Source organism: Carassius gibelio, chromosome A5 (assembly GCF_023724105.1).
Source record: "Carassius gibelio isolate Cgi1373 ecotype wild population from Czech Republic chromosome A5, carGib1.2-hapl.c, whole genome shotgun sequence".
NCBI lineage: Eukaryota > Metazoa > Chordata > Actinopteri > Cypriniformes > Cyprinidae > Carassius > Carassius gibelio.
In genome coordinates this window covers 24697066-24716941 of record NC_068375.1, presented here as the reverse complement: position 1 = coordinate 24716941, position 19876 = coordinate 24697066, and the positions used below count along the sequence as shown (strand labels likewise).

Here is a 19876-nt window from a genome sequence, read left to right as displayed (position 1 = left end):
GAGCTTTTGATCTGTTATCTGAGCCACTGACTGAGCTAGTATAGTAACCCCATTGAACCCAAGACTAGAGACACCTTCCGTAACTTTAATTTCAAACCAATTGTCAACAGACAATCAAATTGAACACTTCTATAACACACATCCATATTGCATCACATACACAAAACTGCATTCATAAATTGTCATATCTGTATAAATTATAGTCACTAATAGTTTTAAAAAATTAAAATAAAATAATTAAAAAGCTATAGCCTATGTGTAATGTTGATAGATCATTGACACTATAAAGAATATAAAAAGTTTTTAACACAAAATATAAAAGGCTGTTGAGAACCGCTATTAAAACAACTATCCTGTAGAATCAAAGGCAAATCATTGGAAGCAACAATATTAAAACCTCTGTCTCTCTAATGAAACCCACACACATCAAGTAAGACTTTATCATCTGCACAACAATATGCAACAGTATTTGCAAGAAATTTTTATTTTCTAACTTGCAGATCCAAAGTAGACATAAAATCAGATATAAGCTGAGACATGAAAACGAAATGTGTTGAACGACGAGATAAAAGAAAAGTAGAAAAATGTATATAAATATGTATTCTAGTAAGAGTGGAAAGGTTTAAAAAGTACAGTCACAGCTGCACAATTGCACTGTGAAAGACAATATGAAATATGCAGAACTGAATGAGGCATTCAGTAGTAATTACAGGAAGTTAGGTTTCTAAGTTACAAATGAAACGATGAGAACGATAAGACAGGAGTGAAAGTAAAAAAAAACCCAGCTCTGCAATACAACGTGCAAAACTGACTAAATGAAAAGTGCTATAACAGTTACTATACATAGTGGAGCTGAGCACGGCTGGAACGCGGAAGGCGTTTTATGTGTGTGTATATATGGGTAATACATTTACAAATAGGTTTATATGTTTTTTATATGCACAATGAAAGAACACTGGTTCGCAGAACAACGGAGCTTCCCCGCTGTCATTTGAGCCTGCATTGCCTCTCTTCACCGCTCGGTGGCGCTGCATATCTGGCGAGCAGAGAGCGCATCACAGGGAGACCTGCGCCTATAAGAAGCGTGTGATTCTCTCCCCCACATTAAAACGCAAGCGAGCGCCAACACAACACCAGTGTCTTTCGTTCTTTACCTTCATCGACACCCCTCGACCGTCCCAGCATGCCTTCCAACCAAAATTTACAAGGTAATTTAAATCATTTGCCGCCGGTCTATTTTGAGTGAATCGATTGGATGCTTTGTTATTCGTTATAACGTTACGCACAAAGCCTGTTTTTGTTCTATGTGCTTGTCCTTATCTCATGCCTACAAGTGAACCAAACAGGCTTATAAAACATCCAGACGGGTGTGTAACGTTAAGGTCCCTATGTCTCATTTTTCAGGCGGGAAAGCCTTCGGGTTACTCAAAGAACAGCAGAGGGAGAAGTTGGATGAAATCAATAAGGTAAATAAACTCACGCTGACGGATTATTATTGTCTCATTAGGGAGGCGAGATTATTTCGTTGGCATTGAACCGCCTCCATTTCACCCTTAGGATGTTCCCAAGCGCTTTGTCTCGACATGTAAGGTTTTCATTTACTTCTCTTGTTCTCTGTGGTCTCTTGGCTGTTAAATGTTATTTTGGGCAGCTGCGGAATTGTTAAGCTCGACTTTACAGCAGCATGACCTAATTTAGTTAGACAGTTCGACCACATTAAGCCGCGGATCATTTCACAATCCAGAGCAGGGCTGTGTCTCAAAACCTACTGAGCTGCCAAGGCCGGCGGGATTTTCTCCTCATTTTAATTTAATGCTGCACGAAACTAAAAATTAGTGATGCTCGGTTCGATTTAACCGGTTCTTCTTAGTGAACCGGTTGAACCAGTTCATCAAATCGGACTGAATCGTTTGAAACGGTTCGCATCACCAGTAAACACTAATCCACAAATGATTTAAATTAATCACTGATTAATTTGTCACATGAGTCGAAATAAACCAATATCCCGGAGTAATTATTTTACTCGAACAGTACACGGACTGAACTGCTGTGAAGAGAGAACTGAAGATGAACGGGAGCAGAGCAGCATGTGTGCAGCGAGCCGGACGTTACACGCCCACATCGGTTTTCGGAACACCCATACACTCAACCGAGAACCGTTTCTTTCGGACACGTCCGATTTGAGAACCGATGAGCTGATGATATTGCGCGTGCGTGTTTTTTTTTTTTTTTTTTTTCTTAAAAGAAGACGAAAAGCATGTTATCCGAGTACTTTGTTAAACGTCAGAAAGTGTGATAAATATTTTATCTCCTAAACTAAGATGAATGTATATAATCGGTGTACTTTGTTCAGTTGAAGATTCTGTTAGGTTATAGGCTAAATGGGTTTGTCAGGGATGTTGGATTAATAGGAATGAGGAATGATTCATGAATTGTCTGTTCTGTAATTCTAACTAACGATGACACACTCGCATATTTAGTTTGTAGGAAATAGAAGTGATGCACACAAGTATTATCTGATGATATACTGACCGTGCATGCAGCATACCAGGGTTGGGTCGAATTCTTTTATTATGCACCCCTTCATTGAAGTCGATACCTGGTTGCCTAATTTCAACCCCAACCCTAATCCTAACCCCTCCCCCACACCTACTCCTAAACCTACCAATACCAGGGGGTGCGTAATCTGGCAGGGTGAAAGCGGGCTAGATTACACTACACCTGTTAGAGCAGTTCTCGAGTCAAGAACCGGTTTCATCGGTTTTCGGATCACCAGTACACTGAACCGAGAGCTGTTTCTTTCAGACAAGTCCGATATGAGAACCGATTATCTGATGATACTGCGCATGCGTGATTCAGCATGAAGACACCAAACAGTACATGAATGCTATGACTGACATCGCATGACTGAACCGACCCGGTTGGTTTTATTATTATTTTTATACAAATTCTGGGCTAATGATATGAGCGCAGGTAAACCGAGGACTTGAATGAGGGGCGATCTTGCGAAATGAATGTTTATATAATAACAAATAAATCGCAATGGGTTATGTATAGTAAGTGAATTATGGTTTCTGCGTGGATGTCTTACTTATTTACTTATATCTTCAAGACTTAAATCCTCGTATGCACAATACTGCCTGGTACTGTTTTTGGGTGCATATGCATATCCCGCAACATTAGGCTAAATGAAAAAAAGCAAAAAAAAAAAAAAAAAAAAAAACGATTCAGAACAGGCACAAACAATAACGTGACAACTTAAACAGCAGGAGGAGTAAGGCATATAGCCAAGCCTAATTCATTTCTTAATATTGTTTGCAAGAAACACCAGTCTATCAACTTGATCTGGATTAAGTGCGGCTCTCTTTTTATGTACATTGTTCCCCGCGGTGGAGAACACATGTTCGGAGCGCACAGACGTGCCTGGATACTAGCTATTATTCGCTTGATTTGGTCATGGGCCTACGCTACAATACGTCTAGAGTGCCCTCTACTGGATAAGATGGCAAAGAATAAAATAAAAACAAACGGTCTAATCATAGATGGTAAAAAATGTGCTACACGTGGTATTTTAAAAAACTGATATTTTTCCTTATAGTTTGATTACGGATATTTCACGTCATGTTTGAATGTATATTCGAATATCGAATAAAAAGTGACAGCCCTAATGATGTTTTAACTGACTGAAGTTATGATTACTGACTTTGATTAAATTTTAATGTTTATTTTCATCTCTGCCCGGAACCATAGACTAGATATCATTACATCATCGCTAACGAAGTCATTACATTATGGCGTGAAATAATTGTAAAAAAAAATATATATATATATTTTTTTTATCAGTTTATTGAAACTAACTGTCCAGTGTGTGTTTCGCGGGGCCAAGATTCTCAAACAATCATTTCGGTACTGCAACAGCATGTTTACAGGATTAAGGCGTTCAGCATACTGGATACAATAATCATATTAAACAAAGTATTTTAAAAAATGACATGCTTAATATTTAAGTAAGCGAGGTGACCTCATCTTGGGCGTTTTAAACAAACCCGGACCTTTTATGAAAATCCCAAGAGGTTTATTTTCATGAGCAGTGTTATTTTAAAGCTAATATTTAAGATCAGCCCTCTTTGATGTGATAAGAGGCAGTGTGTCCCCCCCCGCGGCCGGCTGTCTCTGTGCCCTCAGACGGGAAACAGGTGTCTGTGATCCAACATGAATGGACCCATTATGTGGGACGGAGATTGAAGTGTGGCAGCAGTGGCATTTGAGCTGCTGTTCCCCCTCTCATGTAGACCGTGGCTGGTAGGAGGGACAGCTTGATGTGGTCACATGAACACCGGCCCAGTAGTGTCATCTGCAGCACTTATATGCACAGTGTAGAGGTGATTCTCAGGAAAAGGGTCAATAAAATGTTCAAGAGCATAACACATTTTACATAACATGGTAAAATATATTCAGAGTAATGATTTTGACTCCCAGTTTCGAGTTCTGGTGTGAAGGAATGTTGATGTGTAGTCATGACTTGCCTGAGGTAGGAGGCGGTACTCGTGCTCTTCATCTCTCAGCATGACTCAAGAGGGCTGATCCTCACAGTGCAGTTTTCATATTCTAATTATAAAACCGTATCATGACTTGACCACATCTTGCTAATCTAGCTTATTTTTACTCCCTCTAGTATGTTTGGGTTAGTGCGAAAGAGGCAGAGACAAGAAGACGTCATGAGTCATAATTAACTGTTCAAGGTTTCTTTATGCTTCTTGGGCACCTATAGATACACACACACACACACACACACATGCTGTTTGCTTTTGCAGCATATTCCTTCACTTAGTCCGCAGTATCTCTCACCAACCGTAATTAAAATCCACTTCCAAACACACCCACACAATGTGTGATCTCCCTGATACGCACACACACTCGATGGTATCGCTGATAGTGAAGTCTATCACACATGTGAATCTTAGCTTTATGGGTCTTCTGAAGAATCTTGTCAGATCATCAACCAGGATGTTAGAGTTAACCGGCCTGTGTTGTTTGTCGTGTTTTTTTTTTTGTCGTGTTTTTTTTTCAGGGTTTTTTTTTTTTTTTTTTTTGATAACAGGAGGACTTTGTTTTTTTATTTGTTAATTTTTTGTTATTGCTGGCTAGACTAGAGAGCAGCCTGCATCTATGAAGCATGCTTATCCTCTGACTGGCACTAAAGGTGCGGTCACATTAGCAAAATGTATTGGGCAAAAAACATCTGTTGCCAATAGAGTACACTGCTCACACATAAATCACTTTCAAGCCAAGAAGATTTCTGTTGGTCAGTTCAACATTCATGTTACCAAATTTAAAAAAAGTGGGGAAATTTTCAAAAACATGACTCTTAATGTGCATGACAATATATAGTCTTTGTGTTTAAGAAAGTGGATATTTGGGTGTCCTTGGCATCAAAACTGTTCTAGAGAATTAAACTTCATGGTGGAGAATTGATATTTGACACATGCTTGCTCACCCTCTTCTGGGCGTCTGCCATGCACAGCCGAACAGAGAGGATAATCATTCATCCACCCAGTCTGTTCCAGAGATCATGCTAACTCTCTGTTTCTCTCTTTTGTTTGCAGGAGTTTATGGAAGATCAGAAGTACCGGGATGAAGAGGATTTGCAAGAGAAGCTGGATTCTTTTAAAAGTAAGAGTTGCAAGCCAAAGGATAGTTGAAATATATGTGCACATGTTTGTGGCATGAATGCTAAGAGAGCTTGAGTGGGTGTTTGTGCATGTGCGATGGACTTGCTTTCTCCATATGGTCATGCAGGAATGTGCTGGTCTTGCCCCCTCGTTGTTATGGTTTTGGACATGTGCTTCTTGTGGGAGAGGGAAATAACGGTTTGTGTGTGTGTGTGTGGGAAAGGACAACTGGAATGTAAACAAACAGTCCTCTGAGCCTTTTGGTCAAAGCTTAAGTGTGGTTTTTTGCTTTTCTCTCTGAAAGCCCACATGCAAACTTCAACCACCTGAATCTGGAAGTCATCTTCCCTCTCTTTCCAATGTTAATGTTTCTCAAAAGATGAGCCATGGAGTTTAAAGTCAATATTTACGCTCTATGCTGGACGGAGGGCGTGTCTGAAGCTTGGATTGTCATAGTGACAACAGCCAATTACACTGGACCGCAATTGGCTAGTGCCTGAGCTAGTGTATTTGCATAAGGCGATCTGATTGGCTGACACCTCCATTGGCACTTAAAATCGAGAAATTCACACGCCCTGTGTGAATGTTCCGTTACTTTAACACATTCTTGGTTTTACTGTGCACAATTGATTGGTGTTGTTTCAAGTTAAAATGTTTTTCTTTGTAGTCTTTTTATCAAAATGTATAACATATATATTGACGATGTCAGTGAAAATCTCTATAATTTTAGTTTTTTTACATTTGGACTGATGCTCATTATTTTCTTTAAAAACAGTTACATGCAATCTTAACAAATCTCAAAATTAATATAAATTTTCTTATGTTTATTATGTTGTTATGCCTACATTCACTTGTAGCATTTTAAAATAACTGATCTTAGGTTTGAATGGGTTAATGCACTTAGACAAAATAGTGTGAAGTTTTATTATAAGCTATTTTATCGGTTATCGGCCATAACATCTCTTAACATCTCAGCAGTATCTCTGTCTCGTTTTCGACATGTAAATCCCAATTATCACAATCAAATCTAGTCAGCTCTACTTTTTTCCATCTTTGAATATCCTGTTTCAGTCAGAAATATGTCAGATATTTTTATATATGATTTTTATTTTATTTTTTTATGGATTGCAAGACTTGTTTTATGTTGACATTTAGACCCAAGGGCCTCCTTGAACTCTGAATTATTTACTACCAGCCGTCTTCAAGTGTGCATGTTTGGGTTTGTGAGTCAGTATCAAGAGGCAGTGATCAGGTTAAAGGGGTTAAGTGTCTCTGAATGTTTCAGTGGTTTCTTGTTAAACAGAGTGAGAAAATGGAAAGATGGAAAGGATAGAAGTCAAAAGGACAAGGGGATGTCATGATTCTGCCTTCATGTCCCGACTTTTCTCTAGTCTTGAGGCAGGATCATGACAGACCCGTGTTTTGTGTACAAGCACATGGCCTTGTCTTTGGGCCATGTGCTTGTGTTGTCTCATTCCCTTGCCCCGCCCCCCTTGTTATCCTAGTCTTGTTGTGATTGCCGTATCTGTGCCACCTGTCGTGTCTTAATTGTTCCCCTATTTAGATCTCCTAGTGTGCTCTGTCTTTGGTCGGTTCATTGTTCTACTTATGTGTTCCTACATGTCATTCTCCTGAGATACCTTGTCCTAGAAACCCCTCGAAGAAGTCTTTGTCTTGCAGTGAGTGTTTGTTAGTATTTAGTGTTCAGAGTCTTTGTTTACCTTGTTTATTGTGTTTTGTAGAATTCTTTTAGTGTTCACCCTAGCCCTTGTTTTCCCCCTCGTGGGTTTTGTTTTTCCCCTTTTTGTATAATAAATCTTGTGTTCAGTACATCCTGTCTGCATCTGAGTTCGTCCCAAACCCATCCTCACAACAGAATGAACCGACCAGATAGGAACTCAGCAGACAGGATGTCCCCCACTCCTCAATCCCAATTGGAGTTCCGCCAACAGTGTTGGATGTCGTCCTCCGCCGAGAAGAAAAGGGTTGCCCTGCCATACTCGCCTGAGAACGAGTGGGTTCTCTACAATTATGCCCGGCTGTGGGAGAAGTTCTCCCAGGAGGCGCCGCAGGGTACCCCCCAGAGGTCCCCACCTACCCAGCTGCCGGCGATCCCGGAGGGTCGTGTCCTGGCCGTGGCAACCCTGGGGGATCAGTTACGTCCCTCCCAAGATCCTGAGGTACCTCCCACTACCTTAAGTCTCCCCAACAAGCGAGGGAGACGTCTTTCATGGGAGTCAGCTTCAGAGTCTTCGGCGTCCGAGGCTGCCCTGCCCGAGACCAAACTCCCCCAACCCGCCTCTGACCCAGCTGTAGCCTCTGCACCGCGCCCGAGGAGGAAGAGGAGGAAGAAGGGGCCTGCCGGTCCTGTGACCCTGTCTCCTCCCGTGCCAGCAGCGGAGAGAGCTGGCGTGCCCGAGCCAGCAGCGGAGAGAGCTGGCGTGCCCGAGCCAGCAGCGGAGAGAGCTGGCGTGCCCGAGCCAGCAGCGGAGAGAGCTGGCGTGCCCGAGCCAGCAGCGGAGAGAGCTGGCGTGCCCGAGCCAGCAGCGGAGAGAGCTGGCGTGCCCGAGCCAGCAGCGGAGAGAGCTGGCGTGCCCGAGCCAGCAGCGGAGAGAGCTGGCGTGCCCGAGCCAGCAGCGGTGAGCGTGCCCGAGCCAGCAGCGGTGAGCGTGCCCGAGCCAGCAGCGGTGAGCGCTTGCGTGCCCGTGCCAGCAGCGGTGAGCGCTGGCGTGCCCGAGCCAGCAGCGGAGAGCGTGCCCGAGCCAGCAGCGGAGAGCGTGCCCGAGCCAGCAGCGGAGAGCGTGCCCGAGCCAGCAGCGGAGAGCGTGCCCGAGCCAGCAGCGGTGACTGTGCCCGAGCCAGCAGCGGTGAGCGCTGGCGTGCCCGGGCCGGCAAGGATGAGAACTGTCACTAAGTCAGCAGTCACGAGGGCGGAGGAGAGAGCCGCGGCCGACTCTGCAGCCAAGGCTTTACTACAATCGGTCTCATCTCGCAAGGAGATGCCCATTGTAATAGCTGTAAAGTCTTTTTCTGTCCCCCATGAACTTTGTGGTCCCGCCCCCTCCCCTTCCCTGTTTGTTTTTTTTGATTTGTCACCCTAACCCCGTCATTGTCTATTCATGTTTGCCTTTGTTATTATTTGTCATGTCTTGTTGGTTTTTGTCTCTGTCCCAGTCAGTCTTGTCCCGCGTTTGATGTTCCCTTGGGGAGCGTCTGGAAGCCGCTCCTTAAGGGAGGGGTTCTGTCATGATTCTGCCTTCATGTCCCGACTTTTCTCTAGTCTTGAGGCAGGATCATGACAGACCCGTGTTTTGTGTACAAGCACATGGCCTTGTCTTTGGGCCATGTGCTTGTGTTGTCTCATTCCCTTGCCCCGCCCCCCTTGTTATCCTAGTCTTGTTGTGATTGCCGTATCTGTGCCACCTGTCGTGTCTTAATTGTTCCCCTATTTAGATCTCCTAGTGTGCTCTGTCTTTGGTCGGTTCATTGTTCTACTTATGTGTTCCTACATGTCATTCTCCTGAGATACCTTGTCCTAGAAACCCCTCGAAGAAGTCTTTGTCTTGCAGTGAGTGTTTGTTAGTATTTAGTGTTCAGAGTCTTTGTTTACCTTGTTTATTGTGTTTTGTAGAATTCTTTTAGTGTTCACCCTAGCCCTTGTTTTCCCCCTCGTGGGTTTTGTTTTTCCCCTTTTTGTATAATAAATCTTGTGTTCAGTACATCCTGTCTGCATCTGAGTTCGTCCCAAACCCATCCTCACAACAGGGGACAGGAGGAACACCAAACCTTTGAGATTTCTCTTGACATGGTTGAAATGAAGGCTCATGCTCACACACACATACAGTCGGAGCACTTGCTGCAGGGTTTGGCCCACTAATGTTATTGTGTGTACACCGCTGCCCTAAAAACAGAAATGAAATGAGGGAGTTAGGAGAAAAAGAATGGTGTTAGGAATAAGAGGGATCACCATCCAAAACAGTCATTTTGAGAGAGAGAGTGATTCAGTCAGTGAAATTTCTGAGTTACATTTAGGCAAGTGTCAGTGCATTTCAACAGATGACCTCTCTTGCCAGCTCTGTTTCACACGCACTCATTGAGCTCAGGGGTGAACAGGCTGCGTTTGTGTTCATAGGGGCCATTGTAACCCTCTCCTTCCCATCAGCCTCCTCTCACGGTGACTCCGTTACACTGTCAGTGTGTCCGCTCTGACAGAAGCCTCATTGTGAGAATGAAACAAGACAAATTGAGAGAGAGGAAGTAGTAGAATAATTCAGCAAAATCAAATAGGACAAGGATTCATATCTGGGACTAGAGGTCATCATTTACAGAATGAGCCAGCCATCCTTTGTGAAATAAGCTTCATTTCGGAAATGCTGGGTTTTTCTCTCTGTTGTTTCCTTCTGAACCGCAGCTGTCACATGCCTGACCTCTAGATGCTGCAACTGATGTTGTGTGTGTGTTTGAATTGTTCTTGTCTGAATATTAAATATCACCTGTTTTTACAATCCACAGATAAATATGCTGAGTTTGACCTGAACGATCAGGGGGATATCGGTAAGTGTGTATGTTTGCATGTGTATTTAAGACTTTGTGAGTGTTCGTGTGGAAGGGCTCTTTTGTCATGCTCACTGTGTAGGTGATAGCACACATGACAGATGGGAAACATAAGAACTCGACTGTAACCAACTTAAAGGTCACCATCATGTGCTGTAGAAAGAGTAGGAGTGACTCATGACCAGAGCCAGAGATTAAAACAATTGTAAATAAAAAGAAAAATACATTTTTACTTTTTTTTTTTTTTTTTTTTTGAGGGGTTCATATCTTTAAGTTTGTTGCCCTAAAATATTCAAATTGCTGTGGGGAAAGAAAACTATAATAAAGCTGGCATTGTAGAATGGGAGTGTATTCCAGAAAATAGATTTTGTTTTAAACTCAGAGATTGTTAACCCCAGAAAAGGGAAACTCAGTGTTTTCAGTTCCAATAAAAGACAAACTAAACCTCTTGGTAAGTTATCATAGTAATGTGAACCTAACCTGGTCGGGAGCAGGTTTTCTTCGATAAACCCACAGTTTCGTTCGGTCTCCTCCCCCTTTTTAAAGCATAAGCAATGTTTAAATACCTCATTCATTCACTTAAGCTGCAAAAATTGCTTTTATTGCTGATATTTTTGCCTTATTTCAAATACAAATATAAAAAAAATGATTGCATCATGATGCATTTCTGATTTATTTATTTTGCCATATTTATTAGAATGGTACCATTTTTAAATGGCGTTCACTTGATAACATAACAAGTATTTCCAGTGTGGTTGGATGCATTGATTACACGCACATTCTTGGCATCGCACCTTGAAAAATAAAGCTGATCACTGTAGCCTGTTGAATGGAAGGATGTTGGATGGAAGGGTAGTGTGAGATATACCGTATTTTTCGGACTATAAGTCGCACCTGAGTATAAGTCGCATCAGTCCAAAAATACGTCATGACGAGGAAAAAAAAATATATAAGTTGCACTGGACTATAAGTCGCATGTATTTAGAACCAAGAGAAAACATTACCATCTTCAGCCGCGAGATGGCGCTCTATGTTTTCAGTGTAGACTACAGGAGAACTGAGCAGCATAGAGCGCCCTCTCGCAGCTGTAGACGGTAATGTTTTCTCTTGGTTCATGTCTCTTAGTTCATTAAAACAACTGTAAACTGAAAACTTACAGTTTCCAATCTCAGGGTGAATCAACTCAAGAGTTCAAATTAGACAAGCTGTACTTGTCTTCAAATTTTAGTTAATTCAGAAATGTATAATATGTCTTTTTATGCAAATGGAAGGGCTGCACACATAATATGAAAGGAAAGTGGCATAGGCCCTTATTCTTGATTTGTATCCAAACAGCTGGAGTGTGTGCCACCGAAATAAGGGCACTTTAGAGAGCGATTCATGGGATGCTTGTACAAATGTGTAGTTTGTGATAGCAAGCATATTTTATGAAAGAGAGGTGTGCTGTAATAAAGTGGGACTCAAAAATATAATACACCGTAAGGAAAAAATCATTCCACCAATGCAAATGATGTGGGGAGATGAACACTGACAGCTTTGTGTAACTCTACTCTATCTATGGTGGTATGCTTGGTGTTATATCAGCCCTGACAACATGCACGGGTGTTATCTTCAGGATGTTAGCACAATGCAAGTTTAAATGCATTTCTGTGAGCATTATGACGGGGTGGTGGGGGGTGGGGTGTCATGTACTCATGGACTCTCACACAAAAAGTAAGCGTTATTTAGAATTTTTTTTTTTTACTACTTAAAAACACAAACCTACATCCGGTGACATCAGACTGTGTTTGTACTATGCAGCCCTTCAACAAGGTTAATGCCAGATATTCAACAAATATACAGGCTACACACTGACCTTTATCAATTGACTAGTTCATTGGTAAACAGCTAGTTAGCCATCCCGTCTGTATTAGGGATCTGCTGGTCAAGTTGTAAGAGTCTGTTTGCAGTAGTTCAGTGTTTTTTGTTTGTGTGACGGCTGTATGTGTGCGTTTCTTTTTCAGACATGATGGGCTTGAAGCGAATGATGGAGAAGTTGGGTGTGCCAAAGACTCACCTGGAGATGAAGAAGATGATTTCCGAGGTCACAGGAGGTGTCAGCGACACCATCAACTACAGGGACTTTGTGAAAATGATGCTTGGCAAGCGTTCAGCTGTTCTTAAACTGTAAGTGTGTGTGTGTGTGCGTGTGTTTATGTATGTGTTTCAGAATCAGAAAGAGATTTATTAGCTATGAATTCGTCTTGGTGTCAGGAGCTTCCAGAACAGAAAGTACCAACATAGTGCAGACATATCATTATGGTTATAAAAAAACAAATAATAAAGAGAATCGACAAATAATAAATAATATAGTAATACAATATAGAGAAAAATAAAACGTCAATAGACATGTTTCTGTGATGTCATGCATGTGCTCTCTCTCTCTCTCTCTCTCTCTACCGTGTTTTAATATTGGCAAATGGTATTATGCAGAATTGTCTGGCTGTTTCCTGCTGGCGAGTGCTTTGACACAGTCGGGCTATTTTTAGATATGTTGGCGTGTGTTTAATCTTGTCAGCACATCCAGTGCAGGATCAGCATATCTGTGCCATTATCTCTCAGTGGGAGAGGGATCCACTGTGACCGGTGATGTCATCACCATGAGACACAAAAGGGGTTGGATCAATACCAGAAATTTGGCTTTAGTACAGTACAAGCCTCTGGTACCTCAGTATCAATACTAAATCGATAGCCAAGTCATTAAATAAACAGCCTTGAGTGACTGATAATATGAATCTGGGGCTGTCAATTGTTAATATTGCAATTATCAAATGAAATCGGGGGGAAAAAATTGACAAAGTAATATTTTACAAAAAAATTATACTACCTAAAACTTTATTTATTGTACATTATTTCTTTGTAATTTAATTTAAAAAACCCGGCTTTTCACTGTTGAATAAAGCTTTTAAAACTTTTAAAATAAGCAAACTGTGCCATATTAAGATTTTTAATGACCGTTTTGTATATACACACTTGTATATACAATGACATAACTCCACACATTTTCTTGGGTGGGGAAGGAGATACAGCTTTCCCCTAATTGTGGCTGTCGATGAAAAAAAAAAAAAGGATGGAGGACATCCAAGTAGGAATGGTGACCGCTAAACACCTCCCTACTCTTGATGGAAGTGATACACAAAATCTTCAACTTCCTGTTTTCTTTTCCTTTTTAGTGACAAACATGGCTGTAGTTTGGAAAAGAGAATTGGGTTGTTTGTGACAAACACAAGTTTCATGATTCGTTGAAACTCCCTTGAGCTATTTTTCACAAGGCTTTTGAGTTTCTGAAGTCTCTTACACACCGAGTGCTCAGGTTTGACACTACAGAAGTTGAACAGCCATTGGAGGAGTCATGGAGGTTTTGGTTTGTCTGGCCATTTTGAAAAGTAATTGCACAATTTGTGGTATGATTCTTGTGCATAACTAGCGTTTGAGTTACATGCTAAAGTTGTCTGCTTCTTTGCCTTGGTAAACCAAACTAGTCATAACCACGTTTCAAGAGTATTTCCCGCTCTTCGCTCAACTGATCAGAAACTACGCTCCGCCTTTGCTTCATGATGAAATTTGTGGCTAAAGTATTTATTGTTTTGAAATGTCACAAAGTTCTGTTCAGAATCGATATTAAATGAAAAATAAATGCACAATACTAGAAGAATAGTTTTATCGTAGTTTATTGGAACACTCCAATTAACCCAAGTCTATATTAAATGACTGACTTGTCTGTGCAGCGTCTCTCTACTGTGGCGAAGCTGAGGATTGTACTTCCTTCAGAAACAGAAAGAATATGCTGTAACTTCCGTTTTTAAGTTGAATTATCACAGGACAGGACAGTGTTGACAACTTTCTGCCATCCTGAGCTTTACTACCTGTACAGTAAATGGTTAAAAAATGTGAATTCATCCAATCAGTACGGAGTATCCACATGCTACAAACAAACATGTTTGAAAAACATTCTGCACTCGTCCATCGCTGTCTTGATAACCTTCAGCTTCTTTCTGATGAGTGATCCACATATCTGTCAAGCTTGCTAATGTTTAATTCATAAATTCTTGATCAAATACAGTTATTTAGTTAGTTTTTTTTTTCAGTTTTTTCTCATAACTCCCAAACTTCCAATCTCTTTTTTACTCGTCTTTTACAGTGCACTTCTCTCTAGCTCTCTGTACCAGTGTACTCGGTGGGAAGCTAGGATTGCTTGTAGCCAGCGTTTTTAACTCTGTTCAATTTCTTAAATATCTTTTATTTGGACATAGAAGCCTTATCCTTTGATGCATAGGACTAATGTGTCTAATGTGCATAATAAAATGTTGACCTTTGATCATATTATATTATATATAACATAATTACAATATAAATATTTTATCTAAATTACAATTAATTTGAATAAATTCCCTTGTAGTAGTAGGGAGATTAAGCTCATTTATAAAAAATATTTGCAAAGCTAACATGATTTAAAGTTTAGTATTTGTTCTAGTTCATGTTTCTAGTATTTTCATGTGTTTTTTTGTTTTGTTTGTTTTTTCAGAATTCAAAATTGGAGGATTATTTTTGTTTTTATGTCAAAAGTCATTAGAATAAGAAGTAAAGATCATGTTCCATTAAGATATTTTGTAAATTTCCTATTGTAAATATATGAAAAATGAATTTGGACAACTTTTAAAGGTGATTTTTGTCCTATCATACATCAATGGAAAGCTTATTTTTCAACTTTCTGGACCACCAAACCAGTCTTAGGTGTCAATTTGAGTCACATTTATGCAGCACATTTGTACACCACTGTAACTCAAAGTGCTTTATAATAAAATTTAAAATGATTAAAAAAATGAATACATTTTAAGTGGCAAGAGGAGTTAAGTTTCTCTTTTAAATTCATTATGAAAAGTGTGCGTATAATACATATATCTGACCCCAGATATTTTAGATTTGCTATTTTAGATAATGACTTAATGAGTTTTCTCTCTTCTGTCATACAGGGTTATGATGTTTGAAGACAAAGCTAACGAGACCAGCTGTAAACCCGATGGACCCCCACCCAAGCGTGACATCACCAGCCTGCCATAGACCAGTGGAGATGGATTTGATTGCCATCCCTTCATCGCAAATCCTGCCCATTTAACATTAGGGGCTAGGTTTCTATAGCCTTACCTAGAATCTTTTTGCCAAGGTCCAGGGAAAATCTTAGTTCATAGACAAAATAAGAGAGGAAAAAAGTGAGCGATGTCTATATATATTTGCTGTGAAGAAGGCGAAGTGCAAAGTGGCTTTTTATAAGTAAACAAATGTATATATTTATATGAAAAAGGTGTTTTTGAATAGTGTTTACAAGCACAAATCTTGTAGGTGAAGTTTAGTGTGTAGTCTAGCAAGGCAGATTTTAAGAATTCAGATTGAGAATCAAGATTTTTCGTCTTCCCCATAATGTGTGATTCAATTTTTTATTTTATTTTAAGATGTTCATGTTTGCCAGTTAAGTCATATTCGCTTGATGCGTTCTTCTTTTAGCTTTTGTTAGCTTTTGCTAACAGCGTGTCCTAAAGTGTGACATTGTAGATGTGCGTGAGCCTCTTTTAGGATTCATTCAGTGCTCAGCCATGAAAAAGCTTTTCATTTAGCTTGTTCTGCTTTTAAATGCAGGATTTCCTTTCTAACATTTCTGTACAGGAAGGCGTAGGGAGTTGAGAAAACTGCGATTTGAGTGAGGGAGAAGGCAAAAAGGGACTACCGTTCATTCCTTAAACTTTTTGCTCATTCTGTCTATCCCTCTTTACTTTCCACAGTCTTCAGTCTCTTTTTTTAACCAGTTTCTATGTGTCCACGTGACTGTAATAATCTGTAACATTACTGTACTGTATAAGCACACTGTTAAGTGCACATTGTGCAGATATGCTTTTATAAATTCTCCTGCTTAAATCGGGTATGATGTTGTAGGTAAGATTTTTAGATCCACAGCAGGATTTATTTAGTCACTACTAAATAAACCTCAGCATATTAGTTTGAACCCCCTCTTTCCAAGTGCCTCACGCAGTTTGATGTAACAGAGGTTGAGTGAAGATTGGGTGAAGCATCTTTGAAACTGATTTTTGTATGTGTGCTTGGAATTTATATTCTGTTGAGTAGCATTTTGAGACATTCCAAGAATGTCGTTGTGTGATGGAGTCCTTGGAAATGTTGTCAGTGTTAACCCAAGCAGACTTCCGCGTTGTGCAGCTCTGATGCAAATATTCCAGTATTCCAGTAGTGCTTTTGTCCTCCTATTTAATTTTCCACTGGCTTCATCAGGTTTCCTCTCTATAAGATGTGCTATGTAAGGAAAACTACATTTTGCCATGTCAGCAGTAGCAGGTGTGGCTTCCCGACTTCAACTTCAAATAAAGCAACTTCTATTTGTTTCTGTCATATGTCATGTTTTTGTGGGTTTTATTTCTGTGCCTCTCTTCAAGTTTATCTTCATAGACCTGCTTTTATTTTCTTTTTCAAATCAGCAAAGTGTGAATTGAGGTCTGCACTGTATTGCTATTTATTAGAAACATATTTTTAATGAGCTATTTTTTTTAGTTACTTTTTTTCCGTATATTAATTAGCAGAGGCATTTGTAAACCTTTTGTAATATCTTTTTTTTTTTTTTTTTTTGGCAAACACCAAAGAAAGTAAATACCCTACTGTTACACCTGAACTATTAGTGGATCTTTTTTCTTGTGTGTGTGTACTTGGATATAATTGTCCCCCAGAAATGTGTGACAAAACCTTAGTTTAGGGACATACAGGTATGTCTGAATTTGTGTGAGACCTTTAAAGTGGGTTTACTCTTACAAACTTTAATGATACTAAAAAAGTGAGTTTTCATTTGAGGTAAGGGTTTGTGTGTGTTAGGAAGTGTGGGGTCAGTGAGATTTATGTATTTTAACGAAAAAAAATTACTTCCATTTGGCAAGGACACATTAATCAAAAGTGACAGACATTTATGATGTTAAATGATTTCTATTTCAGTAAATACTGTTATTTTGAACTCTATTCATAACATAATCATGAAAGGAATATATGATGGTTTTCACAAAAATATTAAGCAGCACATCTGTTTTCAACATTGATAAGAAATGGTTCTTGAACGCCAAATCAGCATATTATTAGAATGATTTGTGAAAGATCATTTGACACTCAAGACAGGAATAATGATGCTGACAATCCAGCTTTGCATAACAGGAAAAATTTGCATTTTAAAATATATTAAAATATAAAACTATTGAAATTTGTAATAATCTTTTAGTACATCACTGTACAAATACATTTAAATAAATTCTTACTAATCTCAAATTTTGTTTATGGTAGTGTAGTCTATTAATAAATAAAACCTTTAGAAGTCTAGAAGTAAACTAAGCTAAGTAAATGTGTGTTTACTTGGATTTCCTATGTGAAACATCATAGTAATAATCTAATCCAGCTCAAAAAATGATTCTGTAAACACAATATAGTTTCAGTTGTCTCTTGAGTATGTAAGGAGCCTTCTTGATGTGTAGCCAATAATGTACAAGCAGTCATAATGGAAACCACATAGATGTATGAAATGACGGAAGCCATGATAACCCACACTTGGACATAAATAACTCATGATCATATTCTGTGAAACTAGCATGTGTGAAGTCAACCATTTGTTCAAAAACATGCTTTGATTGTGGGTTATGATAGTGGTCACAAAAAGATATCACCTCTAGGGTTAGTTTGTGCCACCCTGTTTTATGCTGTGTGGGGTTTTTCAGTGTAAGCTCGCAAGACAGGAATGAAAACCTCTTCAATTATAGATAACAAAATATATGCAAAAACATATATTCACCTTTTTGCTTAAAAAAAGGCTTTGTAAACCACTTCACTTAACTGTCTTTGTTAACATTTCTGAAAAACAGAAGTTATTCTGGTTTTTTTTCCAGGATAATGATAGTACAGAGGACCTTTTCACAAGCGTAAACACAGTGGCACAGTTCACTTCCTCATTAGACTTCTCCATTACAGATAAAAGTGGCCTTGTTTTCACACACAATTCAGTTCTTTATACAGCGTATCTATAAATGTGAAACAATGTTTAAAAAAGGTAATTGTTACCTCCTCCACACAGTTAAACAATAGGTTTATATGTCGCCCTGTGTCTGTCGACTGTAATCTGCTGCTCTTTTAGTCTGTCTCTCTTCCCCGTTCTGCCTGAGGGACATGTATTAACATGACACTCAAAGAAAATGTACCTTTCTTGTTACACTGACCTTTGCAATCTACCTTTTTTTCAGAAATAAATAACAAATAAAGCTAAATTAGATTACTCAGTTGCAAAAATGTGTGTGAGTGTCTCATGATGGACTGTGTTTCCCCCTACTGGAGAGAAAAGATATAGCACAGCATGTCATTTCTCGAACAAATCCCTCTACTTTCTCAATCAATCAGTGGAGCTCCATTTGTCATATACCATACCATACTATACCATACCATACCAACTTTATTTATTAAGCAACAACCAAAGTTGACCAAAGTGCTGTACAGAAAAAAAAAGATTAAATTAAATTAAATTAAATAAACATATGTACCATTTATAACCACACAATAAAAGCATTCAAAGTAACTAATTGAATCAAGTAAATAAAGTTGACATCTTACTAGGTGTCAAAAGCCAAAGAGAAAAGATGGGTTTTAAAAACAGTTAAAGAAGAGGCCTGCTTAACATGCAAAGGCCGTTCATTCCATAGTTTAGGGGCAGACACAGCAAAGGCACGGTCCCCTCTGAGCTTATGCTTAGTTTTAGGCACAGTCAGGAGCAGCTGATCATCTGATCTGAGAGAGCGGATGGGTTTACAAGAGTGTAGAAGCTCAGAGAGGAATGGCGGAGCAAGACCATTTAGTGATTTAAAAGCAAATAACAGAATTTTCACATGGATCCTAAATTGAAAAGGCAGCCAGTGTAATGAAGCTAAAATAGGTGAAATGTGCTCATGTTTACGTGTGCCCGTTAAAAGACATGCGGCTGCATTTTGTATCATCTGGAGACAGATGATGGAGGACCCACTAACCCCCACATATAGTGAATTACAGTAGTCCAGCCATGTAGTTACAAAGGTGTGGATTACAGTTTCAAAATGTTGTCTTGACAGAATTGGCTTTATTTTGGCCAGCTGCCTTAAATGAAAGACGTTTGATTTGACAACAGCTTTGATCTGACTGTCAAATTTAAGCTCAGGGTCCACTTTAACTCCTAGGTTTGTGATACTAGGTTTAATATAGGGCGCTAAGGAACCCAGGCCTACAGGCGGGGTCCCAGTGGTGCCTCCAAAAACCATCACTTCTGTTTTTTTATCATTAAAATGTAAAAAGTTCAGAGCCGTCCAGGCCTTTATGTCGTCGACAAGTGACAAGTTATTTATTTATTTATTTAAAATATCATACAGTGCTGTAGTGACCATATGCTATTATTATTATTATTATTATTATTATTATTATTATTATTATTATTATTATTATTATCATCATCATCATCATCATCATCATCATCCTCATCATCATCATCATCAAATCTGTTATTTATTTTTTTTTTCGGCGAGTTCGCCCCGGAACACCTTACCGCTCATTCATGTTTC

The 19876-nt window shown here is 39.4% G+C and overlaps 1 protein-coding gene and 1 long non-coding RNA gene across 2 annotated transcripts; both read left to right on the top strand.

The window, feature by feature from the left end:
• Nucleotides 1–1044: 1044 nt before the first annotated feature.
• On the top strand, nt 1045–16663 carry LOC128005987 (allograft inflammatory factor 1-like). The gene is made up of 6 exons (XM_052592709.1): nt 1045–1208; nt 1405–1466; nt 5607–5673; nt 10185–10226; nt 12230–12392; nt 15239–16663. Exons 1-6 carry the CDS (start codon nt 1184–1186, stop codon nt 15324–15326), a joined length of 447 nt encoding a protein of 148 aa, XP_052448669.1. The 5' UTR covers nt 1045–1183; the 3' UTR covers nt 15327–16663.
• LOC128006025 (uncharacterized) lies at nt 7024–9391 on the top strand. Its single transcript, XR_008178665.1, has 2 exons — nt 7024–7424; nt 9315–9391. It is a non-coding gene; the product is annotated as an uncharacterized LOC128006025 (long non-coding RNA).
• Nucleotides 16664–19876: the final 3213 nt, after the last annotated feature.

Excerpts from the sequence above, each read along its gene's own strand:
- LOC128005987 (XM_052592709.1), top strand. The coding sequence starts at position 1,184 with ATGCCTTCCAACCAAAATTTACAAG. Across the intron at positions 5,674-10,184 it reads GAAGCTGGATTCTTTTAAAA|ATAAATATGCTGAGTTTGAC; the intron begins GTAAGAGTTGCA and ends TACAATCCACAG. Across the intron at positions 12,393-15,238 it reads CGTTCAGCTGTTCTTAAACT|GGTTATGATGTTTGAAGACA; the intron begins GTAAGTGTGTGT and ends TCTGTCATACAG.